General features: G+C 51.6%; 1 protein-coding gene across 1 annotated transcript in view; it reads right to left on the bottom strand.

Moving 5' to 3' along the window:
* The window catches only part of SEZ6 (seizure related 6 homolog), a gene marked incomplete at its 5' end in the record, with an annotated part of 80267 nt that overhangs the window by 49094 nt on the left and 18963 nt on the right, over positions 1-12210 (bottom strand). The window contains one exon of the mRNA XM_081943954.1: positions 9359-9495. Within this exon, the coding sequence (XP_081800080.1) occupies positions 9359-9495 (137 nt within the window). The remainder of the gene's footprint in view (positions 1-9358; positions 9496-12210) is intronic.

The following is a 12210-nucleotide window of genomic DNA, read 5'->3' as shown; positions in this document are numbered from 1 at the left end:
AGCCTGCTTTCATGGTTAAGGTGGAACTAGAACTCCCAGTCTCCTAGTAATTCATCCAGGCTCACCCGGCCTGCTTTCATGGTTACGGTGGAACTGGAACTCACCGTCTCCTAGTAATTCATCCAGGCTCACCCGGCCTGCTTTCATGGTTACGGTGGAACTAGAACTCCCAGTCCCCTAGTAATTCATCCAGGCTCACCCGGCCTGCTTTCATGTTTAAGGTGGAACTAGAACTCCCAGTCTCCTAGTAATTCATCCAGGCTCACCCGGCCTGCTTTCATGGTTAAGGTGGAACTAGAACTCCCAGTCTCCTAGTAATTCATCCAGGCTCACCCAGCCTGCTTTCATGGTTACGGTGGAACTAGAACTCCCAGTCTCCTAGTAATTCATCCAGGCTCACCCAGCCTGCTTTCATGGTTACGGTGGAACTGGAACTCCCAGTCTCCTAGTAATTCATCCAGGCTCACCCGGCCTGCTTTCATGGTTAAGGTGGAACTAGAACTCCCAGTCTCCTAGTAATTCATCCAGGCTCACCCGGCCTGCTTTCATGGTTAAGGTGGAACTAGAACTCCCAGTCTCCTAGTAATTCATCCAGGCTCACCCAGCCTGCTTTCATGGTTAAGGTGGAACTAGAACTCCCAGTCTCCTAGTAATTCATCCAGGCTCACCCAGCCTGCTTTCATGGTTAAGGTGGAACTAGAACTCCCAGTCTCCTAGTAATTCATCCAGGCTCACCCGGCCTGCTTTCATGGTTAAGGTGGAACTGGAACTCCCAGTCTCCTAGTAATTCATCCAGGCTCACCCGGCCTGCTTTCATGGTTAAGGTGGAACTGGAACTCACCGTCTCCTAGTAATTCATCCAGGCTCACCCGGCCTGCTTTCATGGTTACGGTGGAACTGGAACTCACCGTCTCCTAGTAATTCATCCAGGCTCACCCGGCCTGCTTTCATGGTTAAGGTGGAACTGGAACTCCCAGTCTCCTAGTAATTCATCCAGGCTCACCCGGCCTGCTTTCATGGTTACGGTGGAACTGGAACTCCCAGATTCCTAGTAATTCATCCAGGCTCACCCAGCCTGCTTTCATGGTTAAGGTGGAACTAGAATTCCCAGTCTCCTAGTAATTCATCCAGGCTCACCCGGCCTGCTTTCATGGTTAAGGTGGAACTAGAACTCCCAGTCTCCTAGTAATTCATCCAGGCTCACCCGGCCTGCTTTCATGTTTAAAGTGGAACTAGAACTCCCAGTCTCCTAGTAATTCATCCAGGCTCACCCGGCCTGCTTTCATGGTTAAGGTGGAACTAGAACTCCCAGTCTCCTAGTAATTCATCCAGGCTCACCCGGCCTGCTTTCATGGTTAAGGTGGAACTAGAACTCCCAGTCTCCTAGTAATTCATCCAGGCTCACCCGGCCTGCTTTCATCGTTAAGGTGGAACTAGAACTCCCAGTCTCCTAGTAATTCATCCAGGCTCACCCAGCCTGCTTTCATGGTTAAGGTGGAACTAGAACTCCCAGTCTCCTAGTAATTCATCCAGGCTCACCCGGCCTGCTTTCATGGTTACGGTGGAACTAGAACTCCCAGTCTCCTAGTAATTCATCCAGGCTCACCCGGCCTGCTTTCATGGTTACGGTGGAACTGGAACTCCCAGTCTCCTAGTAATTCATCCAGGCTCACCCGGCCTGCTTTCATGGTTAAGGTGGAACTAGAACTCCCAGTCTCCTAGTAATTCATCCAGGCTCACCCGGCCTGCTTTCATGGTTAAGGTGGAACTAGAACTCCCAGTCTCCTAGTAATTCATCCAGGCTCACCCGGCCTGCTTTCATGGTTACGGTGGAACTAGAACTCCCAGTCTCCTAGTAATTCATCCAGGCTCACCCAGCCTGCTTTCATGGTTAAGGTGGAACTAGAACTCCCAGTCTCCTAGTAATTCATCCAGGCTCACCCAGCCTGCTTTCATGGTTAAGGTGGAACTAGAACTCCCAGTCTCCTAGTAATTCATCCAGGCTCACCCGGCCTGCTTTCATGGTTAAGGTGGAACTGGAACTCCCAGTCTCCTAGTAATTCATCCAGGCTCACCCGGCCTGCTTTCATGGTTAAGGTGGAACTGGAACTCACCGTCTCCTAGTAATTCATCCAGGCTCACCCGGCCTGCTTTCATGGTTACGGTGGAACTGGAACTCACCGTCTCCTAGTAATTCATCCAGGCTCACCCGGCCTGCTTTCATGGTTAAGGTGGAACTGGAACTCCCAGTCTCCTAGTAATTCATCCAGGCTCACCCGGCCTGCTTTCATGGTTACGGTGGAACTGGAACTCCCAGATTCCTAGTAATTCATCCAGGCTCACCCAGCCTGCTTTCATGGTTAAGGTGGAACTAGAATTCCCAGTCTCCTAGTAATTCATCCAGGCTCACCCGGCCTGCTTTCATGGTTAAGGTGGAACTAGAACTCCCAGTCTCCTAGTAATTCATCCAGGCTCACCCGGCCTGCTTTCATGTTTAAAGTGGAACTAGAACTCCCAGTCTCCTAGTAATTCATCCAGGCTCACCCGGCCTGCTTTCATGGTTAAGGTGGAACTAGAACTCCCAGTCTCCTAGTAATTCATCCAGGCTCACCCGGCCTGCTTTCATGGTTAAGGTGGAACTAGAACTCCCAGTCTCCTAGTAATTCATCCAGGCTCACCCAGCCTGCTTTCATGGTTAAGGTGGAACTGGAACTCACCGTCTCCTAGTAATTCATCCAGGCTCACCCAGCCTGCTTTCATGGTTAAGGTGGAACTGGAACTCACCGTCTCCTAGTAATTCATCCAGGCTCACCCGGCCTGCTTTCATGGTTACGGTGGAACTGGAACTCACCGTCTCCTAGTAATTCATCCAGGCTCACCCGGCCTGCTTTCATGGTTAAGGTGGAACTAGAACTCCCAGTCTCCTAGTAATTCATCCAGGCTCACCCGGCCTGCTTTCATGGTTACGGTGGAACTGGAACTCCCAGATTCCTAGTAATTCATCCAGGCTCACCCAGCCTGCTTTCATGGTTAAGGTGGAACTAGAATTCCCAGTCTCCTAGTAATTCATCCAGGCTCACCCGGCCTGCTTTCATGGTTACGGTGGAACTGGAACTCACCGTCTCCTAGTAATTCATCCAGGCTCACCCGGCCTGCTTTCATGGTTAAGGTGGAACTGGAACTCCCAGTCTCCTAGTAATTCATCCAGGCTCACCCGGCCTGCTTTCATGGTTACGGTGGAACTGGAACTCCCAGATTCCTAGTAATTCATCCAGGCTCACCCAGCCTGCTTTCATGGTTAAGGTGGAACTAGAATTCCCAGTCTCCTAGTAATTCATCCAGGCTCACCCGGCCTGCTTTCATGGTTAAGGTGGAACTAGAACTCCCAGTCTCCTAGTAATTCATCCAGGCTCACCCGGCCTGCTTTCATGTTTAAAGTGGAACTAGAACTCCCAGTCTCCTAGTAATTCATCCAGGCTCACCCGGCCTGCTTTCATGGTTAAGGTGGAACTAGAACTCCCAGTCTCCTAGTAATTCATCCAGGCTCACCCGGCCTGCTTTCATGGTTAAGGTGGAACTAGAACTCCCAGTCTCCTAGTAATTCATCCAGGCTCACCCGGCCTGCTTTCATCGTTAAGGTGGAACTAGAACTCCCAGTCTCCTAGTAATTCATCCAGGCTCACCCGGCCTGCTTTCATGGTTAAGGTGGAACTAGAACTCCCAGTCTCCTAGTAATTCATCCAGGCTCACCCAGCCTGCTTTCATGGTTAAGGTGGAACTAGAACTCCCAGTCTCCTAGTAATTCATCCAGGCTCACCCAGCCTGCTTTCATGGTTAAGGTGGAACTGGAACTCACCGTCTCCTAGTAATTCATCCAGGCTCACCCGGCCTGCTTTCATGGTTACGGTGGAACTGGAACTCACCGTCTCCTAGTAATTCATCCAGGCTCACCCGGCCTGCTTTCATGGTTAAGGTGGAACTGGAACTCCCAGTCTCCTAGTAATTCATCCAGGCTCACCCGGCCTGCTTTCATGGTTACGGTGGAACTGGAACTCCCAGATTCCTAGTAATTCATCCAGGCTCACCCAGCCTGCTTTCATGGTTAAGGTGGAACTAGAATTCCCAGTCTCCTAGTAATTCATCCAGGCTCACCCGGCCTGCTTTCATGGTTAAGGTGGTACTAGAACTCCCAGTCTCCTAGTAATTCATCCAGGCTCACCCGGCCTGCTTTCATGTTTAAAGTGGAACTAGAACTCCCAGTCTCCTAGTAATTCATCCAGGCTCACCCGGCCTGCTTTCATGGTTAAGGTGGAACTAGAACTCCCAGTCTCCTAGTAATTCATCCAGGCTCACCCGGCCTGCTTTCATGGTTAAGGTGGAACTAGAACTCCCAGTCTCCTAGTAATTCATCCAGGCTCACCCGGCCTGCTTTCATCGTTAAGGTGGAACTAGAACTCCCAGTCTCCTAGTAATTCATCCAGGCTCACCCAGCCTGCTTTCATGGTTAAGGTGGAACTAGAACTCCCAGTCTCCTAGTAATTCATCCAGGCTCACCCGGCCTGCTTTCATGGTTACGGTGGAACTGGAACTCCCAGTCTCCTAGTAATTCATCCAGGCTCACCCGGCCTGCTTTCATGGTTAAGGTGGAACTAGAACTCCCAGTCTCCTAGTAATTCATCCAGGCTCACCCGGCCTGCTTTCATGGTTAAGGTGGAACTAGAACTCCCAGTCTCCTAGTAATTCATCCAGGCTCACCCGGCCTGCTTTCATGGTTAAGGTGGAACTAGAACTCCCAGTCTCCTAGTAATTCATCCAGGCTCACCCGGCCTGCTTTCATGGTTACGGTGGAACTGGAACTCCCAGTCTCCTAGTAATTCATCCAGGCTCACCCGGCCTGCTTTCATGGTTAAGGTGGAACTAGAACTCCCAGTCTCCTAGTAATTCATCCAGGCTCACCCGGCCTGCTTTCATGGTTAAGGTGGAACTAGAACTCCCAGTCTCCTAGTAATTCATCCAGGCTCACCCGGCCTGCTTTCATGGTTACGGTGGAACTGGAACTCCCAGTCTCCTAGTAATTCATCCAGGCTCACCCGGCCTGCTTTCATGGTTAAGGTGGAACTAGAACTCCCAGTCTCCTAGTAATTCATCCAGGCTCACCCGGCCTGCTTTCATGGTTACGGTGGAACTGGAACTCCCAGTCTCCTAGTAATTCATCCAGGCTCACCCGGCCTGCTTTCATGGTTAAGGTGGAACTAGAACTCCCAGTCTCCTAGTAATTCATCCAGGCTCACCCGGCCTGCTTTCATGGTTACGGTGGAACTGGAACTCCCAGTCTCCTAGTAATTCATCCAGGCTCACCCGGCCTGCTTTCATGGTTACGGTGGAACTAGAACTCCCAGTCTCCTAGTAATTCATCCAGGCTCACCCGGCCTGCTTTCATGGTTACGGTGGAACTAGAACTCCCAGTCTCCTAGTAATTCATCCAGGCTCACCCGGCCTGCTTTCATGGTTACGGTGGAACTAGAACTCCCAGTCTCCTAGTAATTCATCCAGGCTCACCCAGCCTGCTTTCATGGTTAAGGTGGAACTAGAACTCCCAGTCTCCTAGTAATTCATCCAGGCTCACCCGGCCTGCTTTCATGGTTACGGTGGAACTGGAACTCCCAGTCTCCTAGTAATTCATCCAGGCTCACCCGGCCTGCTTTCATGGTTAAGGTGGAACTAGAACTCCCAGTCTCCTAGTAATTCATCCAGGCTCACCCGGCCTGCTTTCATGGTTAAGGTGGAACTAGAACTCCCAGTCTCCTAGTAATTCATCCAGGCTCACCCGGCCTGCTTTCATGGTTAAGGTGGAACTAGAACTCCCAGTCTCCTAGTAATTCATCCAGGCTCACCCGGCCTGCTTTCATGGTTACGGTGGAACTGGAACTCCCAGTCTCCTAGTAATTCATCCAGGCTCACCCGGCCTGCTTTCATGGTTAAGGTGGAACTAGAACTCCCAGTCTCCTAGTAATTCATCCAGGCTCACCCGGCCTGCTTTCATGGTTAAGGTGGAACTAGAACTCCCAGTCTCCTAGTAATTCATCCAGGCTCACCCGGCCTGCTTTCATGGTTAAGGTGGAACTAGAACTCCCAGTCTCCTAGTAATTCATCCAGGCTCACCCGGCCTGCTTTCATGGTTAAGGTGGAACTGGAACTCACCATCTCCTGGTTTCTAGCCTGGGGTTCACCAGTAGACCAAAGGGGCCCTCTGGAGGGCCAGAGATAGAGGTTGTTCCTCTATCCTGGTCCTATTAGACCTCTCGGCGGCTTTTGATACCATCGACCATGGTATCCTGTTGCACCGACTGGAGGGGTTGGGGGTCCGGGGCACCGTTCTGCGGTGGTTCGGCTCCTACCTTTCCGGCCGGACGCAACGTGTGTTGGCAGGGGAGCAGAGGTCGACCCTAAGCCCCCTCATCTGTGGGGTGCCACAGGGGTCGGTCCTCTCGCCGCTCCTGTTCAACACATATATGAAGCCGTTGGGTGAGATCATTCGTGGTTTTGGGGTGGGATATCATCTGTACGCTGATGATACTCAGCTGTACATTTCCACCCCGAACCACCCCAACGAGGCCGTCGAAGTGATGTCCCGGTGTTTGGAAGCCGTACGGGTCTGGATGGATGACAACCGACTCAGGCTCAACCCTTCCAAGACAGAGTGGCTGTGGCTTCCGCCCCCCCCGGTTCAACCAGTTACTTCCATCTCTGGCCATTGGGGGCGTACAACTAGCCCCCGTGGAGCAGGCGCGCAATTTGGGCGTCCTCCTGGATACCCGGCTGTCCATGGATGATCATGTGACAGCCGTGGCAAGGGGGGCGTTCCACCAGGTTCGTCTGGTGCGCCAATTGCGCCCCCTATTGGACCGGGATGCCTTACGCACAGTCACTCATGCGCTGGTGACGTCTCGCATCGACTACTGCAATGCTCTCTACATGGGGCTTCCCTTGAGATGCACTCGGAGACTTCAGTTGGTCCAGATTAGGTACTCCCATGTGACACCTCTCCTGCGCGAGCTGCACTGGCTTCCTGTGGTCTATCGGGTGCGTTTCAAGGTTTTGATAACGATCTTCAAAGTGCTCCATGGCTCAGGACCTAGTTACTTGCGGGATCGTATCCTGCCCCATACATCCCTGCGACCAATTCGCTCACACAGAGAGGGACTTCTCCAGGTGCCGTCCACCAGACAGTGTCGGGGGGTGACGCCTAGGAGCAGAGCCTTCTCTGTGATGGGCCCAGCCCTGTGGAATGACCTCCCCCCTGATATCAGGACCACCTCTGACCTCCGCTCCTTCCGCGTAAAGCTCAAGACCCACCTCTTCCAAGTAGCTGGCCGGGCTCAACCATAGTTTTATCATATCGCTCCTGACGGGTTTTTTAATTGTGTATTTTGTATTGTAATCGAGGGATTTTAAATTGGAATTTTAATGCTATTTTATTCGTGTTTACCTCCTCCATGCACATGTATATGTATATGTTTATGTATTTTTTATATCTGTAAATTTTTATGTGTTTTAATTGTACGCCGCCCCGAGTCCTTCTGGAGAGGGTGCGGCTAATCAAATAAAATTTGATTTGATTTGATAATGCTCACAAGAGCCGGCACAACAAATAAGCCCAAATAGGTGCCCTATGCGCGGGTCATGCCCGTATCAAAGGGCACGGCTTCAGTGCCAACATCTCGGTTTGTTTGCCCTTCAGCTTCCCTGGCATTGCGAACGGCCCCCGCCCCTCCCAGCCTCCCCTGCAGATGAACTGAGCATCTTCTCCGCTCCGCGGGTGTTGGCATGCTGGCATAATGACAGATCATTGCTTGTCATTAGGAGAGCAAACAGCCTTGAGCTCTGGAGGTGCCACCCGCCGTTCCTAGCACGTGCGGCAAACAAAGGCCACGTGTGCCCGGCGGTGGTTACCAGCCGAGCACAATTTGTGTGTGTGCCCGCGTGCGTGCATGACGCCAGGCACATGCCAACATCCGGGAAGGGATGGAAACTCGTCGGTCTGGCCTTCTCCAACCTGGTGCCCACAGAGGGGAGCGAGTGGGTGTGGCCTCAGGGTGGGCATCTGAGCGTGAGACCCCCACATAGCTGTAGTGACTGCTGGGGGCTTGAAATGTGAGGAAGGGGAGGCTAATGGTTAGAGCAGTGCTTCTCATCCCTGGGCACTTTAATACGCGTGGACTTCAACTCCCAGAATTCTGGGAGTTCAAATCCAAACACATGGGGATTTCAACTTAAAGGGCCTTGAGGTCAACGGTTAAAGTTAACAAACATGGGGCTAGATTCACTTAACAACTGCAATGATTTGCTGAACAGCCATGGCAGAAACGGCCGTAAGTGTGGGCGCAACTCACTGAACAACTGTCTTGCTTAGTGTTGTGGCTCGCCAGCAGCCAACAGAGCTGGCAGCAGAGTCGGACAGTGAGGAGGGTTGGGGAGGGAGATGGGCCAGTCCTGGAGTCTGGGGAAGGCTTGGACGAGGGCTCTGTGCTGGAGGCAGAGAGGGGACCAGGGCCGTCTGACAGTTATCAGCTGCCTTCGGAATCAGACAGCAGTGAGGCAGAGGAACAGCTGGAGCCTGTTCCCAGGGTGCGCATGTGTGGAGTTGCCAGAAGACAAGAACAGCTAAGAAATCAGGGTCGACTTGGGAGTAAAGCCACAGGTGGAGAGTGAATGGCCCCTCCCAGGGGAAATAAAAGGGGAGCGAAAGGGGAGGGGGCTTTTGCAGGAGACAATTCCTTCATTCGTTCGCTTCAGGAGTGGGAAGATCTGTCCGTGAATCCCAGAGACTCTGTGCCCAGAGTCTTTCCTTGCACAGCCCCTCATTTGGGAAATATTGACATGGCAGCTTTCCAAGCTAGATAAGGTCTGTGGTCATAAATACTCCTTTGAAAGACTGTTTGCCAGGCCTTGGCTGGATGTGAACGAGAGGAATTCACATCCGTCTTATAAAAGGGGTTTAGTCGGGACCAGGACTCTGCCTCCTGCTTTGGGGGGAAGCCTCGGTCAGAACACTTAGCCACAGAAATTCTGGTTTCAATGGTGGTCGTAAGTCGAGGACTAGCTATAACTTTGCACTGTTGCGAAACGAATGGATTACCCCCAATAGGGTTCGTTGTTTGAGTCCCTGTCTCCCCCCCCCAATTCTCTGATTGGTTCATGCCCCACCCTACTGGAGCGGTCGTAAACCCGGGAAGGTTTCCCCCCCCCTCTTCCCAACTCCCCGAGACCCCTTTCCAAAGATTGAGCCAAGGAGTGCTGCCTATTCCTTCTCAAAAGCAGCTTGGCTCACGCCTTCCCTTCCGTGGGACTCACTCACCCGGATCTCCACGCCGTAACCAGGATAGACGGAGATGGTGTAGGCACAGTCCAGCCAGCTGCCTTCGTAGGGGAGGTTGCTGGACAGCGGAGACGCCAAGGAGCCTCGAGGTCCGGTCAGGTTCCAGCTGCAGGTTGCTTGACGGGGGGAGGGGTTGAAAAGGGGGGAGGAGGAAGGAAGAGAGCCTTAACAGAATAACAGAGCTGGAAGGGACCTCAGAGGTCCTCTAGTCCAGCCCCCAGCCCAAAGCAAGAGTCCTCATTATATCATCACAGACAAATGAAGACCAAGACAAGAGCAACGGCGCACCCATTATTCCAGGAAGCGAGTTTTTCCGTTGATTAACTGTTCTCACTGTTGGGAAATTCCTTCTTAGTTTCAGATTGGATTTCCCTCTGATGAGTTTCTATCCATCTTCCTTCCTTCCTTCCCTTTGCCTTCTTATTCCCTTCTCTTCCCTTCTTCCCTTCCCCTTCTTCTCTTATTCCCTTTCTCATCTCCCTTCCTTTCTTCCATCCCTCTTCCTCGCACCTATTTTCCTTTCCCTCCCTCCCTCTCCTTCCTTTCTTCTTCCTTCCCCTTCCTCTCTCCTTCCCTTCCCCTTCTTCTCTCATTCTTCCCTTCCTCCTTCCCTCATCTTCCTTCCTTCCTCCCCTTCTCTTTCCCTTCTTCTCTTATTACCTTCTTCTCTTCCTCCTTCCCTCATTTTCCTTTCCTCCCTCCCTCCTAGTTCCTTTTCTTTTCTTCTTTCCTGTTTTCCTGGCTTTCCCTCTCCCTCCTTGCCATTCCTTCCCTTCCTCATCTTCCTTCCTTCCTCCCCTCTTCCTCGCTCCTATTTTCCTTTCCTCCCCTCCCCTCCCTTTTCTTCACTTCTCTCTCCTTCCTTCCTTCCTTCCTTCCTTCCTTCCTTCCTTCCTTCCTTCCTTCCTTCCTTCCTTCCTTCCTTCCCATCCCTTCCGTCCCAAGGTACTTAGACTTACTGTATATACTGCTTCACGGTGCTTTTACAGCTCTGACTCTAAGTGGTTTACAGAGTCAACCTCCTACTCTACTTTCCCCCTTCCCCCCCTTCCTAAATCATAGAATCACAGGACAGGAGGGGACCTCAGAGGTCAACTAGTCCAACCCCCTGTTCAAGGCAGGAGTCCTTATCCCACCCCAGTCAACTGGCTGTCCAGTCTATTTCTGAACCCCCCCCCCCGAGATCGAGCACCCATAACTCCTGGAGGCAAACTATTCCACTGAATGATTGCTCTCCCCTTGGGAAGACCGGAAGGGGCTTTGCCTCCTACTCCCTTCCAGGCCCCCTCCCCAAACTCAACCCTTTTCTGATGAACGGAGTCTCCATCCAGAACTGAGTGCATCAGGGATCTTGCCAGCAATCCAAAATTGGATTTTCCACCTGAGCAGGTTTACTGCCTCAAATGAAAAATACTGACCCCCCCCCTTTGAACCCCCCTCCCCGCAAGGGCTGGTGTGGGAGGAGGCCTCCCCTTTTCAGGGGGCTCTCAGAGCAGCAGCAGCAGCACCCCCCAAGGAACAATAGGGGAGGGGGCCTCTGTCCCCTGCTAGAAGCAGCCGGGCATCTCGGATATTCTCGGAGAGAAAATTGTTCCAGACCACGGATGTCCTTGTTTAGCAGCTTTAAGACCTATGGACTTATTGGCTGGGGAATTCTGGGAGTTGAAAGTCCACAGGTCTTAAAAGTTGGACACCCCTGTTCCAGACCTTTCACTACTCAAGACTAAGAATCAGGATTTATTTTTTCATTCGGAATAGAAGAGCTCCTTGGAGGTCCTCTAGTCCAGCCCCCTGCTCAAGCCCTGTACAAATCGAGGTAAGTCCAGTCTCTTCTTAAAAACCTTCAGGGATGAAGCATCTAAACTTCCGGAGGCAAGCTGTTCCACTGGTTAATTCACTGTCAGGAAATTTCTCCTTAATCCCAAATTGCTTCTCTCCTTGATTAGTTTCCATCCGTTGCTTCTTGTCCTCTGGTGCTTTGGAAAATAAATTGCCCCCCTCTTCTTTGGGGCAGCCCCCCAAATACTGGAATACTGACCTAATGTCCCTCCTTCTTTTCTCTAGACTAGGTAGATTCTCCTGGCACACAGGTGCTAGTCGTTCCTGACTCTAGGGGGCAGTGCTCATCTCCGTTTCAAAGCCGAAGAGCCAGCGCTGTCCGAAGATGTCTCCGGGGTCATGTGGCCGGCATGTCTAAATGCCGAAGGTGCACGGAACGCTGTTCCCCTCCCACCAAAGGTGGTTCCTATTTTTCTACTTGCATTTTTTATGTACTTTCGAATGCACAGGTACAGTATAGGTGGTACCTTCCTCAATAGTAGTAACTGTGAGAGGGGTCTTGGAGTCCTAGTGGACAACCATTTAAATAAGAGCCAGCCGCGTGCAGCAGCTGCCAAAAAAGCCAACACAGTTCTAGGCTGCATCAACAGAGGGAGAGAATCAAGATCACGTGAAGTGTTAATACCACTTTACAAGGCCTTGGGAAGGCCACACTTGGAATATTTGCATCCAGTTTTGGTCACCACGATGTAAAAAAGATGTGGAGACTCTAGAAAGAGTGCAGAGAAGAGCAAGAAAGAGGATTAGGGGACTGGAGACTAAAACATATGAAGAACGGTTGCAGGAACTGGGTATGTTTAGCTTAAGAGAAAGAAGGACTAGGGGAGACATGATAGCATTATTCCAATATCTCAGAGGTTGCCCCAAAGAAGAGGGAGTCAAACTATTCTCCAAAGCACCTGAGGGTAGAACAAGAAGCAATGGGTGGAAACTAATCAAGGAGAGAAGCAACTTAGAACTGAGGAGAAACTTCCTGACAGTTAGAACAATTA

Source organism: Natrix helvetica (genome assembly GCF_964273705.1).
Source record: "Natrix helvetica genome assembly, chromosome: 2".
NCBI classification, from domain to species: Eukaryota; Metazoa; Chordata; class Lepidosauria; order Squamata; family Natricidae; genus Natrix; species Natrix helvetica.
This window is presented reverse-complemented; position numbering and strand designations above follow the sequence as displayed.